General features: G+C 40.8%; 1 protein-coding gene across 5 annotated transcripts in view; it reads left to right on the plus strand.

Annotated features, from left to right (window-relative positions):
- Window positions 1–17,548, plus strand: part of PRPSAP2 (phosphoribosyl pyrophosphate synthetase associated protein 2) — a 68,521-nt gene extending 50,973 nt beyond the window's left edge. For all 5 annotated transcript variants that reach the window (XM_053665680.1, XM_053665676.1, XM_053665677.1 and 2 more), the window contains 4 exons: window positions 2,300–2,448; window positions 7,550–7,620; window positions 13,016–13,162; window positions 16,865–17,548. In XM_053665680.1, the coding sequence (XP_053521655.1) occupies window positions 2,300–2,448; window positions 7,550–7,620; window positions 13,016–13,162; window positions 16,865–17,023 (526 nt within the window). In that variant the 3' untranslated portion in view covers window positions 17,024–17,548. The remainder of the gene's footprint in view (window positions 1–2,299; window positions 2,449–7,549; window positions 7,621–13,015; window positions 13,163–16,864) is intronic.
- Window positions 17,549–17,775: the final 227 nt, after the last annotated feature.

The raw sequence follows: 17,775 nt of genomic DNA on the forward strand, positions 1-17,775 counted from the left end.
GGTTTCTCCATTTTCTATACTGTTCTTAACCTCCCCCTGTCTATTTTGTACTTATCAATTATGCTTCTTATTCCCCGTGCCCTTTCCCCCTTTTCCCCCCTCTCCCCCCTCCTCACTGATAACCCTTCCATGTGGTCTCCATTTCTGTGATTCTTTTCCTCTTCTTGTTGTTTGCTTAGTTTGTTTTTGTTTTTGATTTTTAGGCTCAGTTGTTGATAGTTGTGATTTTGTTGTCATTTCACAGTTCATAGTTTTGATCTTCTTTTTCTTAGATAAGTCCCTTTAACATTTCATATAATAAGAGCTGGGTGATGATGAACTCCTTTAACTTGACCTTATCTGAGAAGCACTTTATTTGCCCTTCCATTCTAAATAAAAGCTTTGCTGGATAGAGTAATCTTGGATGTAGGTCCTTGCATTTCATGACTTGGAATACTTCTTTCCAGCCCCTTCTTGCCTGTAAGGTTTCTTTTGAGAAATCAGCTGATAGCCTTATGGGAACTTCTTTGTACGTAAATTTCTTGCTACTTTTAAGATTCCTTATCCTTAATCTTGGGTAATTTAATTATAATGTGTCTTGGTGTGTTCCTTCTTGGGTCCAACTTGTTTGAGACTCTCTGAGCTTCTTGGACTTGCATGTCTGTTTCCTTCACCTGATTGAGGAAGTTTTCCATCATTGTTTTTCAAATAAGTTTTCAATTTCTTGGTCTTCCTCTTCTCCTTTTGGCACCCCTATGATTTGGGGTTTAAAGTTGTTCCAAAGGTTCCTGAGCCTCTCCTCACTTTCTGAATTCTTACTTCTTTATTCTATTCCAGTTAGATGTTTATTTCTTCCTTCTGTTCCAAATCATTGATTTTGTGTCCTGGTTTCCTTTCCTCCACTGTTGGTTCCCTGTATATTCTTTTAAAAAAATGATTTCATTTATTTATTTTTAGAGAGAGGGGAAGGGAGGAAGAAAGAAAGGGAGAGAAACATCAATGTGTGGTTGTCTCCCATGTGCCCCCTTTTGGGGACCTGGCCCCCAGCCCAGGCATGTGCCCTGACTGGGAATCAAACCGGCGACTCTTTCGTTCACAGGCTGGCACTCAATCTATTGAACCACGCCAGCCAAGACTAGTGTGGTTTCTTCTTTATTTCACTTCATATAGCCATCACTTCTTCCTTTATTTTGCCTTAGTAAGTAGTCATTTCTGTAAGCATCCTGATTTATCAGTGTTTTGAACTTTGCATCTGATAAGATGGCTATCTCCTCCTGGCTTAGTTCTTTTTCTGGAGCTTTGATCTGTTCTTTTATTAGGGCCATATTTCTTCATCTTGGTGCACCTGTTAACATTGTAAGGGGCAGAGCCTTAGGTATTTGTCAGGGTGGGGAAGACACTTTGCTGCATTGTGGTGTTGTATGTGCGGGAGAAATTAGAGATGGAACAGTGCCATTTGCTCAGCTCTTGCCCTGTTTTCAGTCACTTTCCCCACTACCCACAAGCACATTGGTCCCTTCTGGTGCTGATTCCAAGATGGGTGGGCTTGTGTACATTCTAGGACCCTGGGTCCCTCCAACGAATTCTCCTGTGAGGCTGGGAATTTCTCCCACGACCACAGCCCCCACAGGTTTTTATAGCCAGAGGTTCTGAGGCTTTATTTCTCTGCAGTGGAACCCTGAGTTGTATGTTCAGTCTCCCTCCCCAGTTGCTTCTCCTGGTTCATCCACACACAAATGTGGGACTGCCTTTTCTGCCATACCATTTCCTCTTCGCCCCGCTGCCTGTCTCGGCTCCTCTTTAACTCCTTGGTTGTCAGACTTCTGTATAGTTTAATTTTCTATCAGTCCTGGTTTATTTTTGGTTTTTAAATTTGTTGTTGTCTTTCTTTTGGTTGTGTGAGGAAGCAACGTGTATCTACCTATGCCTCCATCTTAGTTGAAAGTTCCAAAGTTCCAGACACTTTGAGTTTTTAATGCACTTTGTTTTATGTGCTTTGTTCTCACTATTAAGTAGAGAATTAGCAGTTACAGGTGAGGAAACTGAGGCTTAGAGGAAGTTAATTAACTATGCAGGCTCACTCAACTGAGTGTAGACCAGGGCCAGCTGCTGCCCGTGCAGGGTGCCTATTGCCAGAGGGATGTGTTTATCCACAATTTGTCCTGGAGTCTAAGACTCTGAGATTACTTTATTCTTTTTTTTTTTTTCATTAATCTTTTGGAAACCGCATTTTACGTATGTTCTTTTAATGTTTCTTCCATCAACATTAACAGAAGATAGGGGCTGTGTGATTTCTGAACTGTCTCATGCTCTCCCTCAGGGCACAGTCGTTTGCAGAGCGCCTTCGTCTGGGCATTGCAGTGATTCATGGAGAAGCTCAGGATGCCGAGTCGGACTTGGTGGATGGACGGCACTCCCCGCCCATGGTCAGGAGTGTGGCTGCCATCCACCCCAGCCTAGAGATCCCCAGTAAGTGTGCTGCCTCTCTTCTTTGCTTTCCCCTTTGATTTTAAGGCTAACTTAATTTTTCTCAAATATGGATGACCTCTTCCTTTTTTTGTTTTGTAATATGGCAAAATACTTTCCCTGGCCTGGTGGTAACCAGTGTGCTTCTGATGGCCCTGTGGAATAGATAGAGCCTTTCAGAAGCCTCTGCCTGATCATTGCAAAGTCATGAAAGTGCTCAACTATTCAGACTCAGTTTGGCACTCGAGGGGGTTTTATTCATTCATTCAGTGATGTATCTTGTAGTTTAACATGAACACAAGTTATTCACTGTAGTGTTATTTTTATTACAAGATATTTGAAGACTGTTAATGATTTATCAGAGGGTAGGGCTTAATTAACTATGTTGTATCAGTACATCTAATTATGCAGTCCTTTGAATTAGCTAAGACTATCTGAAAACGAGATAATCTATGGAATGCACAGAGTTTATACCTACCTTTGTGCAAGGACCAGGAAGAACTATGAAGGTGAAATCATTACGATAAGGTGGTAAGATTTATGGGTGAATTGGTTTTGTTTTTAAGAACTTGCCTTTAATAACATCTTTTCAATTTAGAAAAAATAACTGCTTTTGAGTCTGTTGGCCAGGGGACAGACTCAACCCTTTTTCTACCCTTAGTGAATAAGGGCCTGAATGTGTTTTAATAAGAGAAAAGACAGATTTTTTTAAGGTTGTAAAGACAGATTTTATTTAGGAAATGTTGCATTGAAGGGAAAGAGATAGAACTGAGCTCAACTCTGAATATAGGACAGGTGGGGATTCATAGCCAAGAAGTAGGTTGGGGGAGGGAGTCAGTGGACAGAAAATTACTAAGAGGAGGGAGGCATCAAGGGTAGGGGGAATTCTTGCTAAACTGACCTAACAAAATTCTTGCTGAAGGAAGGCCTGGGTGATCAGATTAGTTGAGGAATTCTTGCTAAAACTTAGCTCTGCCAGCCTGAGTACAAAGCCCACCCAGGTTAAGAAAAAGGCTCACAGGAGCCGGACCTGTGGTCAAGGACATAGTCTTTGTTACTATTCCATTGTTTTTCACACTGAACTGAAGTAGTTTTTTAAAATAGTTTCCTATGTTTAATCACATTTATTTTAATTAAAAGCCTAATTAGTACTTAATTCACTGGATTAATCAGTTTTCAATTCAGAGACACCACTGTTACATTTTAGGGGGCCTCTTCATTTTTTTCCTTTCTTGTTTTTATCCAGTAGTGATTCATACTGATTATGTAATTGTGCATGTTGCTATCTTCTCCCAGCTTTATAACATATCTTTCTGCAAGTCATTAAAAAGTCATATCCCATCTTCTGGATGTGGCTTAGATGCCCAAGCAGGGTATAAATGGGTATGTGTGTTTTCTCCTGGTCTTTGCCAGTGTAATGCTGAAATTAACATATGTGGATAAAAAAAATTTTTCCCATGCTTTGGCATATTTCATTATAAGTTTCTAAATGTGATATTGATGAGTTAAAGGTATGGCTGTTTATATGGCTCTTTGTTAAATTGATTTCCTAAAGGCCTATAGCGTTATATTCTTTTACCAATATTGGGGTCAGGTGCCTGGGAAAAAGGGTGTTGAAAATGGAAACAAAAGGTCTCTTTGGGATTTATCTTGCTTTGTTTGGCCCTAAATTTCTGTCCCCACTCTCCCCACACCAACCTCAGTTCACATACTGCATTTAGTTGTCATTTGTCTTTAGTCTCTTTTAATCTAGAACAGTGGTTCTCAGCTGGGGCTGGGGTGGGGTATGGGTTTTGTCCCCTAGAAGACATTTGGAAATATCTGGAGACATTTCTTATTGTCACAATTGTGGGGGTCACTACTTGCATCTAGTGAATAGAGGCCAAGGGTGCTGCCGAAAGGTCCCACAACACACAGGACAGTTGTTCCCACAGCCAGTCATCTGTCCAAAGTTTCAGCGTGCTGAGATTGAGAAATCCTGATCTACAGTAGTCCTACTTTGTTTCTTTAGTGACACTGACCTGTTTTATAAAATTTCAGTGAAAGTCACTTAACATAGAATTAACTGTTTCGACATGCAGGTCATTGGCATTTAATACATTCAGAGTGTTGCATAACTACCATTGTTTTCTAGTTTTAAATTTTTCATCACCCTAGAAGGATACTCCTACCCAGTAAGTAATCATTAACCCCCCATTTTCCTTCCCCCATCCCTTGGTAACCACTCATCTACTTGTTGTCCATATAAATTTGCCTGTTCTGAACATTTCATGTAAGTGAAATCATATGATACGTGACCTTTTGTGTCCAGTTTCTTTCACTTACCCTAATGTCTTTGAAGTTCATCCAAAGATGCACATACCTTTTGATGGCAAAATATTTCATTGTATGGATATATGCCACAGTTTGTTCATGCATTCATTCATTGATGGGTACTTGTGTCATTTCTGACTTGTGGCTATAGTGCTGCAGTGTGCATTCATGTACAGGTTTTTTGCAGACATACAATTTCATTTCTCCAGGGTCATACCTGGGATTAGAATTGCTGAATCATATAGTATCTTTGTAGTTAACTTTTGAACCACCAAATTGGTTTTCATAGCAGCTATAGCATTTTACATTCATAACAACATTGTACAAAGGTTCTAATTTCTCCACATCCTTACTAACATTTATTTTCTGATTTTTTTATTGCAGTCATTGTTGACTGAAAAATAATATCAATATAGTGTTTATCCCCCACAAGGATTTATTCAGGAAGAAGAAACGGTTTGAACCCATGCATGCAGGGTGGCAAAGCCACTTGCACATTCTCTGGCTTGCAAGTAGAGATGGGGGGGGGGTATTTATAGAAGGGGAAAAAGAATTGAAGGGAAAGGGAAACCAGCACCACAGAGCTTTATTATAAACATAGAGTTTTTCCTGCAGGGTTTTTGGCGATCACAGATTACATCCAGTGCAAAAACTTCTATAAGCCCTAGCTCCTCTAGGAGCCCTAGCTCCTAAAATCAAGAGACCTTCCTGATTTATGTTGTTTAAAGTTCTGGTTAGTCTCTTAGTTATTATCCTAGTGTGTTTGAAGTACTACTTCATTGTAGTTTTGATATGCATTTCCCTAATGGTTAATGACGTTGAGTGTCTTTTCATGCATTTGTTGTCAGTTTGTCCTTTTTGAAGAAATATTTATTTCAATCCTTTGCCAGTTTTTAAATTGAGTTGTTTGTCTTTTCATTTTTGAGTTGTAAGAGTTCTTTATATATTCTGGACAAGACTTATCAGACATGGCATGCAAATATTTTCTCTCATGGTGTAGATTGTCTTTTTACTTTCTTGATAGTGTGCTCTAATGCACAAAGAGGCTTTAATTTTCCTGAAGTCCACTTTATTTAATTTTATATTTGTTGGTTTTCTTTTGGTGTCATATTTAAGAATCCATTGCTAAATTCAGGGTCATGAAGATTTACTCCCAGGTTTTCTATTTAGAGTTCTACAGTTTGAGCTCTCATTTTTAGGTCCTTGCTCCATTTTGAGTTAATCTTTGTATATGATATAAAGTAGGAGTCCAGCTTTATTCTATTGCATGTGGTTATTTAATCTTTCCAGCACCATTTGTTGAAAAGAATTTTCTTTCCCCATTGAAAGGTCTTCACACTCTTGTGAAAAATCACTTCTAAGTGTCCACTGATGGATGAATGGATCAAGAAAATGTGTGTATTGTTCAGCCATAAAAAAGGACAACCTGCCATTTATGACAACATGGATGGACCCAGAGAGTACCATGCTCAGTGAATAAGTCAGAGACTAATATTGTATGATCTCACTTATATGTAAACTCTGAAGGGAAAAACCCCACCAAACCCACAGAAGCAGAGTAGAATGGTGATTGCCAGGAGTTGGGGAAGAGAAGAAATGGGGAGGTGTTGGTCAAAGGGTACAGACTTCCAGTTAGAAGATGAGTAAGTTCTGGGAATCTAGTGGACCTCATGGTGACTATTACAAATTGTAATAATTGTGTGAGGTGATGGATGTGTTGACTCATCTCTTTGTGGTAATCATTTTGCATTGTATATGTGTCAACACATTAGGCCGTACACATTAAATTCACACAATGTTATATGCCAGTTACAGGTCATAAAGCTGGGAGCGAATCAATAAACCATAGGTGTTTGAATTTATTTCTAGACTCTTAATCCTTTTGTATTGGTGTATATCTCTGTCTTTATGCTAGTACCATGTTGTTTTGATTAGTAAAGCTTAATGTCAACTGTAATTGAAAAATAAAAAATAATAAAGTTTTGTAATAGTTTTCAAAGTAGGGGAAGTGTGTCTTCTACCTTTATTCGTTTTTTAGTGGTTTTTTTTTTTAAGGTTTTGGCTATTTGAGGTCTCTTGCATTTCTATGTGAATTTTATTGTCCAGTTCTGCAAAAGAAGCATTTGGGGTTAGGGCTGGCATTAGCCCTCTGAGTCACGCTGGGGAGCACTGCCATCTTACCGGTACTGAGTTTTCTGATGTGCAAACGTGAGTTGTGTTTCCATTTATGTTTAATTTCAGCAGTGTTACATAGTTTTCAGTGTACAAGTCTTTCACCCCCTTTGTAGGTAGTTTATTCTTTTTGATGCTTTTTAAATGGAATTGGTTTTTAAATTTCCTCTTCAAATGGTTCATTGCTGGTATGTAGAAACAATTGGTTTTTGAGTGTTGACCTTATACCTTTCAACTTTGGTGAATTTGTATATTAGCTTTGGTAGTTTTTTTGGTAGATTCTTTGGTATTTCCTGTATGTAGGCTCATGTCACTTGCTAATTGAAATAATTTTACTTCCTTCTATTTCTTTTCTTGGGTCGTTGCCTGGGCGGCACATGCATCCCAGTGCTGAGAGCTGCAGTGAAAGTGTCTCCCTGGTCTTGCTCCTGACCTCTGGGGGAGTCCAGTTGTGCACTAAGTACATGGCGGTAGCTCTGAGCTTTTCATGGTTGCCCTTTATCAGTGAGGAGGCTCTCTCCATGTTTCTAGTTTCTTGGGTCTTCTTGAGACATTGACTTGTAAAAGGCTTTGACACTTTAATATAGAAACTTCTGTGCATGTGTTTTATTCTGACCAGTGCTGATTCCTAAAGAAAAGCCTCCAATCACAGTGGTCGGCGATGTGGGGGGAAGGATCGCCATCATTGTGGTATGTAAACCTTTTTTATTATTAATTATCCTATATGCCAATTCTATTTTGTTAACTTCCTTGTTTTTTTACAATTTTATTTATTTTTAGAGAGGGGAAGGGAAGGAGAAAGGGAGAGAAACATCAGTGCGTGGTTGCCTCTTGAGTGCCCCCTACTGGAGACTTGGCCCACAACCCAGCCATGTGCCCTGGCTGGGAATCAAGTTGGCAACCCTTTGGTTCGAAGGCCGGTATTCAATCCACTGAGCTACACCAGCCAGGGCTAACTTGTTTGTTAATTGCGTGGGGTTAGTGGTATGGTCAGGTAATTCTCATTGAAGTTGGTGCTTTGTGCTAAATGTTTATGTTGCTCCAAAAATTAAAAATTATTATCATCAGTTTATTACAAAATTGCTAATTACTTAGTTAATGAAATATTGTGCAGCTGTTTGTCATAATGTGAGGAATTGCTTTGTGATCAAAATAGGATACAAAATTATAACTGTTTAAGATACACATCCTCTCACACTTCACAAAACCAGTGCACAAAAGGATCACATTTAATGCCTATGTTGTATGAATAAGAATAAAATGAACACATGGGTACTCACTGTTCAGCTTGGGAACAGAGCATGAGTGTGTGCTCGGAACTTTCCCCTGGTCTCTCTCCCTCCTCTCTTCTTCTAGAGATTGTCACGGCCCTGAACGTGGTCATTGATGTCATTCCTTGTCTTTACATTCTACCATGAGTACACTATACACTAAACTCTGTATTTTGGGCGGGGGGGGGGGTTGTAGTTTGCATGTCTTTGATATTTTTGTTCTCTCTTTTGAGATTTCTCTTGTGCTACATTATTTTTCATTGTATGGTACTACATGGTATAACTATTACATAATTTATTTCTCTGTTCTCTGGGCACTGAATATACAGTTTTTTCTATTTCTAAGCAATACTGCTTTGAACATTCTTGCACCTATTTTCTGTTGCATAAATGCAAGACTTTCTAAGTGCCTGCAAGTGGAGTCATTCAGTCTGAAAGTACACATTTCTAACTTGGCTGGATGGTACCACATTATTCCCAGAGTGGTCGCACCTATTTACCAAGCCTCAGTGCTTTCAATTTTATTAGAAAATCTCTGATATTACTTTGTAGGGTAATAGTTGTTTATTAATTTATTCCTTCATTAGTGAAATCTGTAGTAACTGTAGTAACAGAATCTGTAGTAACAAAATTCAGTAACACTTTTTCTTCTTTCTACTGCAACTGCCTTTTTTAAAAAACTTTTTATTTTGAAGTAATTATAAATTCATGGGAAGTAACCCCCCAAAATACAGGGGGATTTTGTATATTCTTTATCCAGTTTCTTCATTCATGCTTCACTGTAATATAGTAATAGTCTAGAAATTCATATGGCTGCTCTCTGTAGAGCTGCTTCAGGTAGCTCCAGTGTTTTGTGTGTGGTTAGATGTATGCAGCCTTCCCACATGCCTGGCTTTGGGTGACTACCACTGCAGTCAGGATACAGAACTGTGCTCTCTCTCTTTTTGTTTTTTCAATTCCATATTTCTTTTTGTCTTTTTTTTCCATTTTAATTTTTTAATTGATTATGCCATTACATTTGTTCTATTCCCCCCTCCGTTCCCCTCCACCCTGCACACCCCTCCCCCACCATTCCCCCCTTTAGTTCATGACCACGTGTCTCAAGTTCTATAGATCCTATATTTCCCCTACTATTCTTACCCTCCCCCTATCTATTTTCTATCTACTGTCTATGCTACTTATTTTCTGTACCTTCTCCCCTCCTCCTTCTCCCACTCCCATGTTGCTAACCCTCCATGTGATCTTCATTTCTCTGGTTCTGCTCCTGATCTAGCTGTCCTCTTAATTTGCTTTTGTTTTAGGTGTGGTTGTTGATAACTGTGAGTTTGCTGTTCTTTCACTGTTCATCTTTTTTATTTTCTTTTTCTTAGGTAAGTCCCTTTAACATTTCATATAATAAGGGCTTGGTGATGATGAACTCCTTGAATTTGCCCTTACCTGAGAAGCACTTTATCTTCCCTTCCATTCTAAATAAAAGCTTCACTGGATAGATCAATCTTGGGTGTAGGTCTTTGGATTTCATGACTTGGAATACTTCTTTCCAGCCCCTTATTGCCTGCAAAGTCTCTTCTTTTGAGAAATCCACTGACAGTCTGATGGGAACTCCTTTGTAGGTGACTGTCCCCTTATCTCTTGCTGCTTCTAGGATTCTCTCCTTCATTTTAATCTTGGCTAATGTAATGATAATGTGCCTTGGTGTGTTCCTTCTTGGGTCCAACTTCTTTGGGATTGTCTGAGTTTTTTGGACTTGCATGTTTATTTCCTTTGCCAGATTCGGGAGGTTTTCCTTCATTATTTGTTCAAATAAATTTTTAATTTCTTGCTTTTCTTCTTCTTCCCCTTCTGGTACCCCTGTGATTCAAATGATGGAATGCCTAAAGATGTCCTGGAGGTTCCTAAGCCTCTCCTCACTTTTTAAAATTCTTGTGTCCTCATTCTGTTCTGGTTGAATGTTTCTTCTTTCTGGTCCACACCATTGATTTGAGTCCCAGTTTCCTTCGTGTCACTATTGGTTCCTTGTCCATTTTCCTTTATTTCACTTGGCATAGCCTTCATTTTTTCCCTCTATTTTGCAGCCATATTCGGCCATTTCTATGAGCATCCTGATTACCGGTGTTTTAAACTGTACGTGCCATAGGTTGGCTGTATCTTCATCACTGAGTTGTATTTTTTTTCCAGAGAGTTGATCTGTTCTTTCATTTGGGCCATTTTTGGGGGTCTGGGGTGCCTGTTACATAATAAGGGGCAGAGCCTTATGTGTTCACCAAGGTGGGGCAACTACGTGGCTGCGTTGTGTTGCTGTATGTGGGAGAGGGGTTCAAGGGGGAACAATGCTGCTTGCTCTGCTCTCTGCTGGCTTTCAGTCACTTCCCCTGGCTACCCACAAGCAAAGTGGGCCCTTCTGGTGCTGATTCCTGGGTGGCTAGGTTTGTATATGTTCTAGGACCCTGTGGGTCTCTCCAGTGAACTCTCCTGTGAAGCTGGGAGTTTCTCACACTGCCACCACAACCCCCACAGGTATTTTCAGACAGAGGTTTGAGGCTTTATTTCCCCATACTGTAACCCTGGGTTGCATGGTCTGTCTCACTTTCTAGTTCCTCCCAGTTTATCTGCACACGAATGTGGGACTGCTGGGTCCACAGTCCACTGCCCTGCTGTGAGTCCTCTCTGCCTGGCTGCCCATCTCCACCCCTCGTACCAGTTTCTTCTTTAACTCATTGGTTGTCGGACATCCATACAGTTCGATTTTCTGTCAGTTCCGGGTTTTTTGTTTGTTTTTATATTTGTTGTTGTCCTTTTGTGTGTGTGTGTGTGTGTGTGTGTGTGTGTGTGTGTGTAGGCACAGTGTGTCTACCTATGCCTTCATTTTGGCCAGTGGTAATTTTTTATAGTAGTAATATTAGTATATATTTGAAAGTTTCATGTATATATATATGTATGTATGTATATACATATATATATATACACACACACATACATACAGGGTGTGGCAAAAGTAAGTTTACAGTTGTTTGTATGAAAAATAATACAGTAATTAATAATACAAGGATAAACTCTGTGTTTCACATACTCACAACTGTAAACCTACCTTCATTCTACCCTGTATGTAAAACACCATGAGTATTTTTTCAACCCTAGACAATATTTGATGCTCTAAGGGGCTTGAAGTAACTGGTAACCCGGGTGTCAAAGGAAAGGCTCTGTTTTTCCTCTGTGCAGCCCCTTCACTACTCACACGAAGCACTTCACTTCTGGTCGCCAGCTGTGCGGAGGGGTTTCTCTCCATACCAAGCAGTTCTCTGTGGCACCAGCTGGATGTTCCTGTACTTTAACTCAGACACTGTCTCCCTGGAGAAAGTGTCAGATCCCACAGGGTAACCACAAGACTGCTCCCACCCCACTTCAGATGCTGTTCACAGGTAATAGGTTACCCACAACTTCAGTCCAACTTGCCTACAAATCAGAGGTTCCCATGACCCCTCCTCCGTTGGATTACTTTGCTAGGGCAGCTCACAGAACTCAGAGGAACACTTACTCAAATTTACCAGTTTATCAAAGGCTATGATAAAGACACAGATGGCTGGCCAGATGAAGAGACACAGGATGAGGTCTGGGAGAGTCCTGAGCACAGGAGCTTTTGTCCCTGTGGAGTTGGGGTGTGTCACCTTCCTGGTGTATGATTGTGTTCACTGACCCAGAAGCCCAGTGATCCCCCACTGGTGGGATTTCATGGAACTTCCTCTCATGGGACTGATGATTAATCCATTTCCAGTCCCTCCCTGTGGGGAGACATGGGGCGGGGCTGAGAATCCTTAGCTTCTAATCAGGGCTTGGTCTCTCTGGCAACCATCTCTGCCCAGGAGCCACCTGGGATCTCATTAGAACAAAAGACTTTTCTATCACCTAGGAAAGTACAAGGTTTTTAGAGTCCTGTGTCTGGGATGGGGTCAAAGATGAAATATTAGAACAAAAGATGTTCCTATTGCTCATATCACTTAGCAGCCTACCAGGGTTTCAGCATCCTGTCCCAGGAACCAGGGGCAGATAGATATATAAAAGTATATTATATATACGTATATTATACATTCTCTTATTGCACACTGGGAATCTGTGGTCTATGGTCTAGAAACCACTGAACTGGGTTTATTATTAAAAATAATAGTGTTTTTAAAAAATATTTATTTTTAGAGAGAGGGGATGGGAAGGAGAAAGAATGGGAGAGAAACATCAATGTGTGGTTGCCTCTCCTGTGTCCCCTACTGGGGACCTGGCCTGCAACCCAGGCATGTGCCCTGACTGGGATTCAAAGCGGCGACCCTTTGCTTTACAGGCCCGTGCTCAATCCACTGAGCTACACCAGCCAGGGCTAGTGTTGTTTTTTTTTTTAAATAGTGATTTTCCTTTTATAAAAATATGTAAAAACCATGGTTCCCACATGCACAATGGAGAAAATTTTGAAAATAAGGCATTTAGTAAGAAAAAAGGAAAGAACCACCCAGAGTCAAAGCATTGTCTAACAGTTTTATTATGTGTTTAAAAAAAAAAACGAAACAAAAGAATATCCTGCAGCTCTGTTTGGAGCATGTGCCTGGTGAGGGCACAGTGCTGGATGTAGGGCTATAAAGCTGGAAACTGTGTCAGCATTGCATACAGCCCATGAGTGCAGAGGCTTGCTATGGAAGGCCTGGTGGGAAAGCATGGGAGCAGTGGCAGGGCTGTGCTCTCTGCACATATCATAGTGGAAAGTAAGACCCTTTCTTTTTCCTGGTTGCAAAAGTGTTCATGTGTATTTTGCTGTATCTTTAATTTGACAGGATGACATCATTGATGATGTTGACAGCTTTCTGGCTGCAGCAGAGACCCTGAAGGAAAGAGGCGCATACAAGATCTTTGTGATGGCGACTCATGGCTTGCTGTCTTCAGATGCTCCCCGACTGATTGAGGAGTCTGCCATCGATGAGGTATCAGCCAGCCTGTGGGTGGGCTGCCCTGCCCTGCCCCTTCAGTACCTCCTGATCTGTAGTTGGCAGAGCATAGGTGGAGAAGGAGATGTTTATAGTTACAAGTGGGTTAAAAACACAGGTTATACTGCGTTTGCATTTCATGGACTATAAGACTGCCCATAGTAATAGTTAATGGATCTGATAACCCTTGTAACTGGAGCATGTCGTCTGTGCTGGCATTGTGCACACACCATTCCTGAGCTCCTGCACAGCCCTGCAAAGCCCACGTAGGTGCCTTGTTTATTTTCTAGAAGATTTTACTTATTTATTTTTAGAGAAAGGGAAGAGAGGGAGAAAGAAAGGGAGAGAAGCATCAAAGTTGGAGAGAAGCGTTGATTACTTGCTTCTTGCAAGCCCTGATCAGAGACCTGGCCATGAACCCAGGCATGGGCCCTGACCGTGAATTGAACAGGTGATCTTTTCTGTGGGACAATGCCTAACCCACTGAGCCACACTGGTCAGGGCTCAGCACCTTTTAGAGAAACAAGAAATTGTGCACCAGAAAAGTTAAGTGACTTAAGGCCAGACAGCTAACTAGACTGAACATTTGGATTCAGACCTTAGTTTGCCTGATGCCAAAGCCCCATCTCTCTCCTTAGTACTGCTGCCTGTGATATGAGATTGGGAGAGGGTGGCCAACGGGGCGATTTTCCTAAGCTGTCTGCAGCTCCCAGTGTGGCTGAGGGGGGCTGTCCAGGTTTACTAGCCCTCCCTTGTTCTAGGGGCCAGGTAATGGGAGCTCAGCTGTATAAATCACATTTTTATATCCCGTAAACAGAAGTGCTGTCTTCTGTAGATTCCTGAGTATTGCATCTTCAGTTAGTTAAATTCTTTTTACTTTTCCAAGTCTCACATTTTTACTTTTCACATTATATCTCCTTGAGCCTGGCCCTGTATTTGGATGGGGTCAGGATACCTTAGTGCAGACCAGAGGCCTCACTTCCATATCTGTGCTCAGTGCAGCAGCCTCTCTCAGCTGGACAAAATGAACTGAGAATCTGGAATGGTACAGGAACTCCAGAAAGCAAAATGAACACAGAGTTCCCATGTTAAGTAAAGTGAGAAGACTTCAGACCCCGGGCCGCTGTCACATGTCTGCCCACATAGCACCAGGCAGGTTCTCACAGTGCTGCATATGGGCCACTGAGAAACAGCAGAGCAGAGGAGGGTGGAGAGGACACAGCTGGGGCCAGACCTTTTTGAGCAGAGTGGACTTTGGAGGGAAGGCAGAGTCCAGCAGAGGCAGACTGAGTCCATTAGCAGGTGCACTTCAGTGGAGAAGCTGCCCCTGTCGTGGTCTTGGCATCCCTGAGAGCAATCTGTCACTGATGTGCCCAACTGAAGTTGGGGCGAGTAACTGATGGCCAAACTGGGTTCCTGCATGCACTCTGGTTAGGAAGCCAGGTTTTTCATATAAACTCACACACAAAGCATCATTGCACAGTAGATTATAAAGTTTGGAACAATGTAAAAGTGATACAGGGTGAGCCAGTTAGGCAGCAGGAATTCAAGAGCGAAAGAGGGCTGATGCTCTTCTTCCAGAAGCAGGAGCCACTAGATAGAGCTTGGCTGTGAACAGTCATGATTTGAAGTGGGTTTTTTCCTTTTTTTTAATTGGAAGTAGTTAAATGAAATGCCCAGAATAGGTGTCTCTACAGAGAGGACATTAGTGGGTGCCAGGGTTTGGGGAAGGGTGAAACTAGGAGTGAGAGCTAAGGCATAGAGGGCTTCTCTTGGAGGAGATACTGAACACAGCTCTGTCCCAAAATCTTTAAATGGGTATTTTGGGCTGCTCCCAGAATAAGGCATCCTGTTTTCAGTGTTTGAGAGAAAATTGATGGGGAAAGTAAGGCAGTACTTGGTTTACATGCACAAAACAAAATTATTTGTCCACCTTTAAAAAAAATGGGTGAATCGTATGGTATGTGAATTATAGCTCAGTAAGTCTATTGTTTTTAAAAAATTTCCCAATGAGGGTGGTTATTTAGTGAGAAAGACTGAGCCCACAGGTCACCACATGGTGCCCTCTAGGAGGTGCTGTGTGTGCAGCGCGGGCTGGGCCCTACCTGGGTAGCTCTGCAGTTCATTCCAAGTGGATGGTACAGTAAATTCTGTTTGGTACTAGCGGGGAGGTATCTTTTTTCTGGAGTGGGGAGGGTGGAAATTGTTCTTCCTTTTATAGGTAATGAGACTTAATACAACCTTTTGTTTCCATTCTTGCCCAGTTTCAGGAAGATCAAATGCCAAATGATGAGTCACAATAATTAGGTTAGGTTTTCACATCCCCAGTGCTGCTGCTTCCGAATAATTCCTGATCTTCTCTTTCTCTGGTTCCCAGGCCAGCGCTCAGTCCACTGAGCCTGATCGTCTTCTCTGTTTCAACAGTCGCCTTCTGCATGTGCTGCTTTATTAGAAACTGTCTTGAGCCTTATTTTGGAAGTAGAGAGTATGCGTTATAAATAATAATAAAGATTATTCCCATTCCCTGTTTGTTTTTAGGAAGGCACGGTATTTTAATTTTTTTCCATTTGTAGCTGTTGAAAGGTGCTTGTTTTTTCCTTTTTTTCATTTTTATGAAGTACTATTTTTTAAAAATAATAGCCTTTTTTAAATAGAATTACCAGGAAGGGACTCTTTATTTTGTTTTTAATTTAGTGACTTTTGAGAGAGAGAAAGATGGATTTGTTGTTCCGTTCACCATACACACATTGGTTGATTCTTGGGTGTGTCCTGACTGGGGATTGAACTCTCTACCTGATACATTGGAATGACCAATTGAGTTACCCAGAAATAACAGCTCTATGGCATATAATTCACATACTTATACAGTTCATTCATTTAAAGTACATAATTCAGTGATTTTTTAGTACCTTCTCAGAATTGTGCAGCCATTACCACAATCAATTTTAGAACAAAAGAAACCTCACATCTGTTAGCAGTCACGTCCCATTTCTTCTCAATCCAGTCAGCCCTAGGCAACCACTTAATCCACTTTTCTGCCTGTAGATTTACATTTTATGTGAATGGAGTCATGCAGTATTGTTCTTTTATGTCTGTCTTCTTTCACTTAGTATAATGTTTATCCATGTTGTAGCTAGCTAATGTCAGTACTTAATTTCTTTTTGTTGAATTGTGTGGAAAGAACACTTTTTTATCTCTTCGTTCATGGAAATTTGGGTTGTTTTTACTTTCTGACTGTTGTGAATATTGCTGTTAAAAACATTCTTGTACAAGCTTTTGTATGAACATACATTTTCACTTCACTGGGAGTGGACTTGCCGGGTCATACGGTAGCTATATGTTTAAACTCTTAAGGAACCCCCAGACTGTTTTCCAATACAGCTGAACCATTTTACATGCCTACCAGCAGTGTAGAAGACTTCTGGTTTCTGTGTCCTTGTCAACACTTTTCATTTCTCTGGTTCTCGGGCCAGCACTCCTTTTGCCTGTCCTTTTGCCTGTAGCTGTCCTGGTGGGTGTAGGTTTATCCAGTGTTAGCCTAAGAAACAAAAGGCAGCATTCACATTGAGTGAAAGCATTGCTGAAGGTTAGGTAGACTCACTGTCCTTCTCAGAGACTTGATAATAAATGAGATTTCAGACCACACCAGGAAGCCGCTTGGTTTCACGACATTGTTGGTTTTTCTCTCTTAATTCGAAGGTGGTGGTTACCAATACAATTCCACATGAAATCCAGAAGCTCCAGTGCCCCAAAATTAAAACAGTGGATATCAGCATGATCCTTTCAGAAGCCATCCGTCGGATTCACAATGGGGAGTCCATGTCCTACCTTTTCAGAAACATAGGCTTAGATGACTGAAGAGCCGTCCTTTCTGGAACTCCCAAGGGCCAAACTGGAAATGTGAGGAGGAAGACCGAGAGACCACGCCTCATTTCATGTACTTCCCAGGGGCCATGTCTGTTTTGTTCCTTTCTTGTTCATTAATATGAAGATAGACCAACTTTTTGTGTCAGTTGGGTCTTTGTGAGGTTTTGGGGCAGTTTTTATAAAAGAAAAACTATGTTCTCCTCTTTAATAAAATAATTTAAGACCTTATTATTTTTAGTTTAACTATTCAAAATATAGCTTGGAATGAGAATTTTTAGCTCACAAACAGCCTTTTTCCAAAATTGTTGGAGCCGAAGTGCTTAAAAAATGTAATAAAAGGAAGTGGTCAACTGTATGATACCTGCAGTTGAAAAGCCAAAAACTAATCTGTTGAATCCAGGTAATGACATTTTTAGAAGTGCTTTTATAGACAAGCTTATGGAATATGTGACCATTATTTATTTTCTGCAACAAAAGAAGGAATAAAAACTTAATGTGTTTCTGTGTGATTTTTTACACTTTGTGTTTTGTCAATTGTTTTATAACTAAAATAAAATGAAAGCCAAATAAATGTATGTGCTCTGGATGTTGAAATATTCATCACCTTAAGTTTTCCCTTCAGCAACTTTTCTGGGGACACAGTAGCCTCTTACAGGTATAAAGTCCCCTGTTCTGCTTGTCCAGGACCCAGACGTTCCCAACTGTGGCAGGAACAGAGCTCAAGTCCTATGCTAGGGGCGGGG

Source organism: Artibeus jamaicensis, unplaced genomic scaffold, assembly GCF_021234435.1.
Source record: "Artibeus jamaicensis isolate MK-2021 breed Jamaican fruit bat unplaced genomic scaffold, CSHL_Jam_final contig_419, whole genome shotgun sequence".
Classification (NCBI taxonomy): domain Eukaryota; kingdom Metazoa; phylum Chordata; class Mammalia; order Chiroptera; family Phyllostomidae; genus Artibeus; species Artibeus jamaicensis.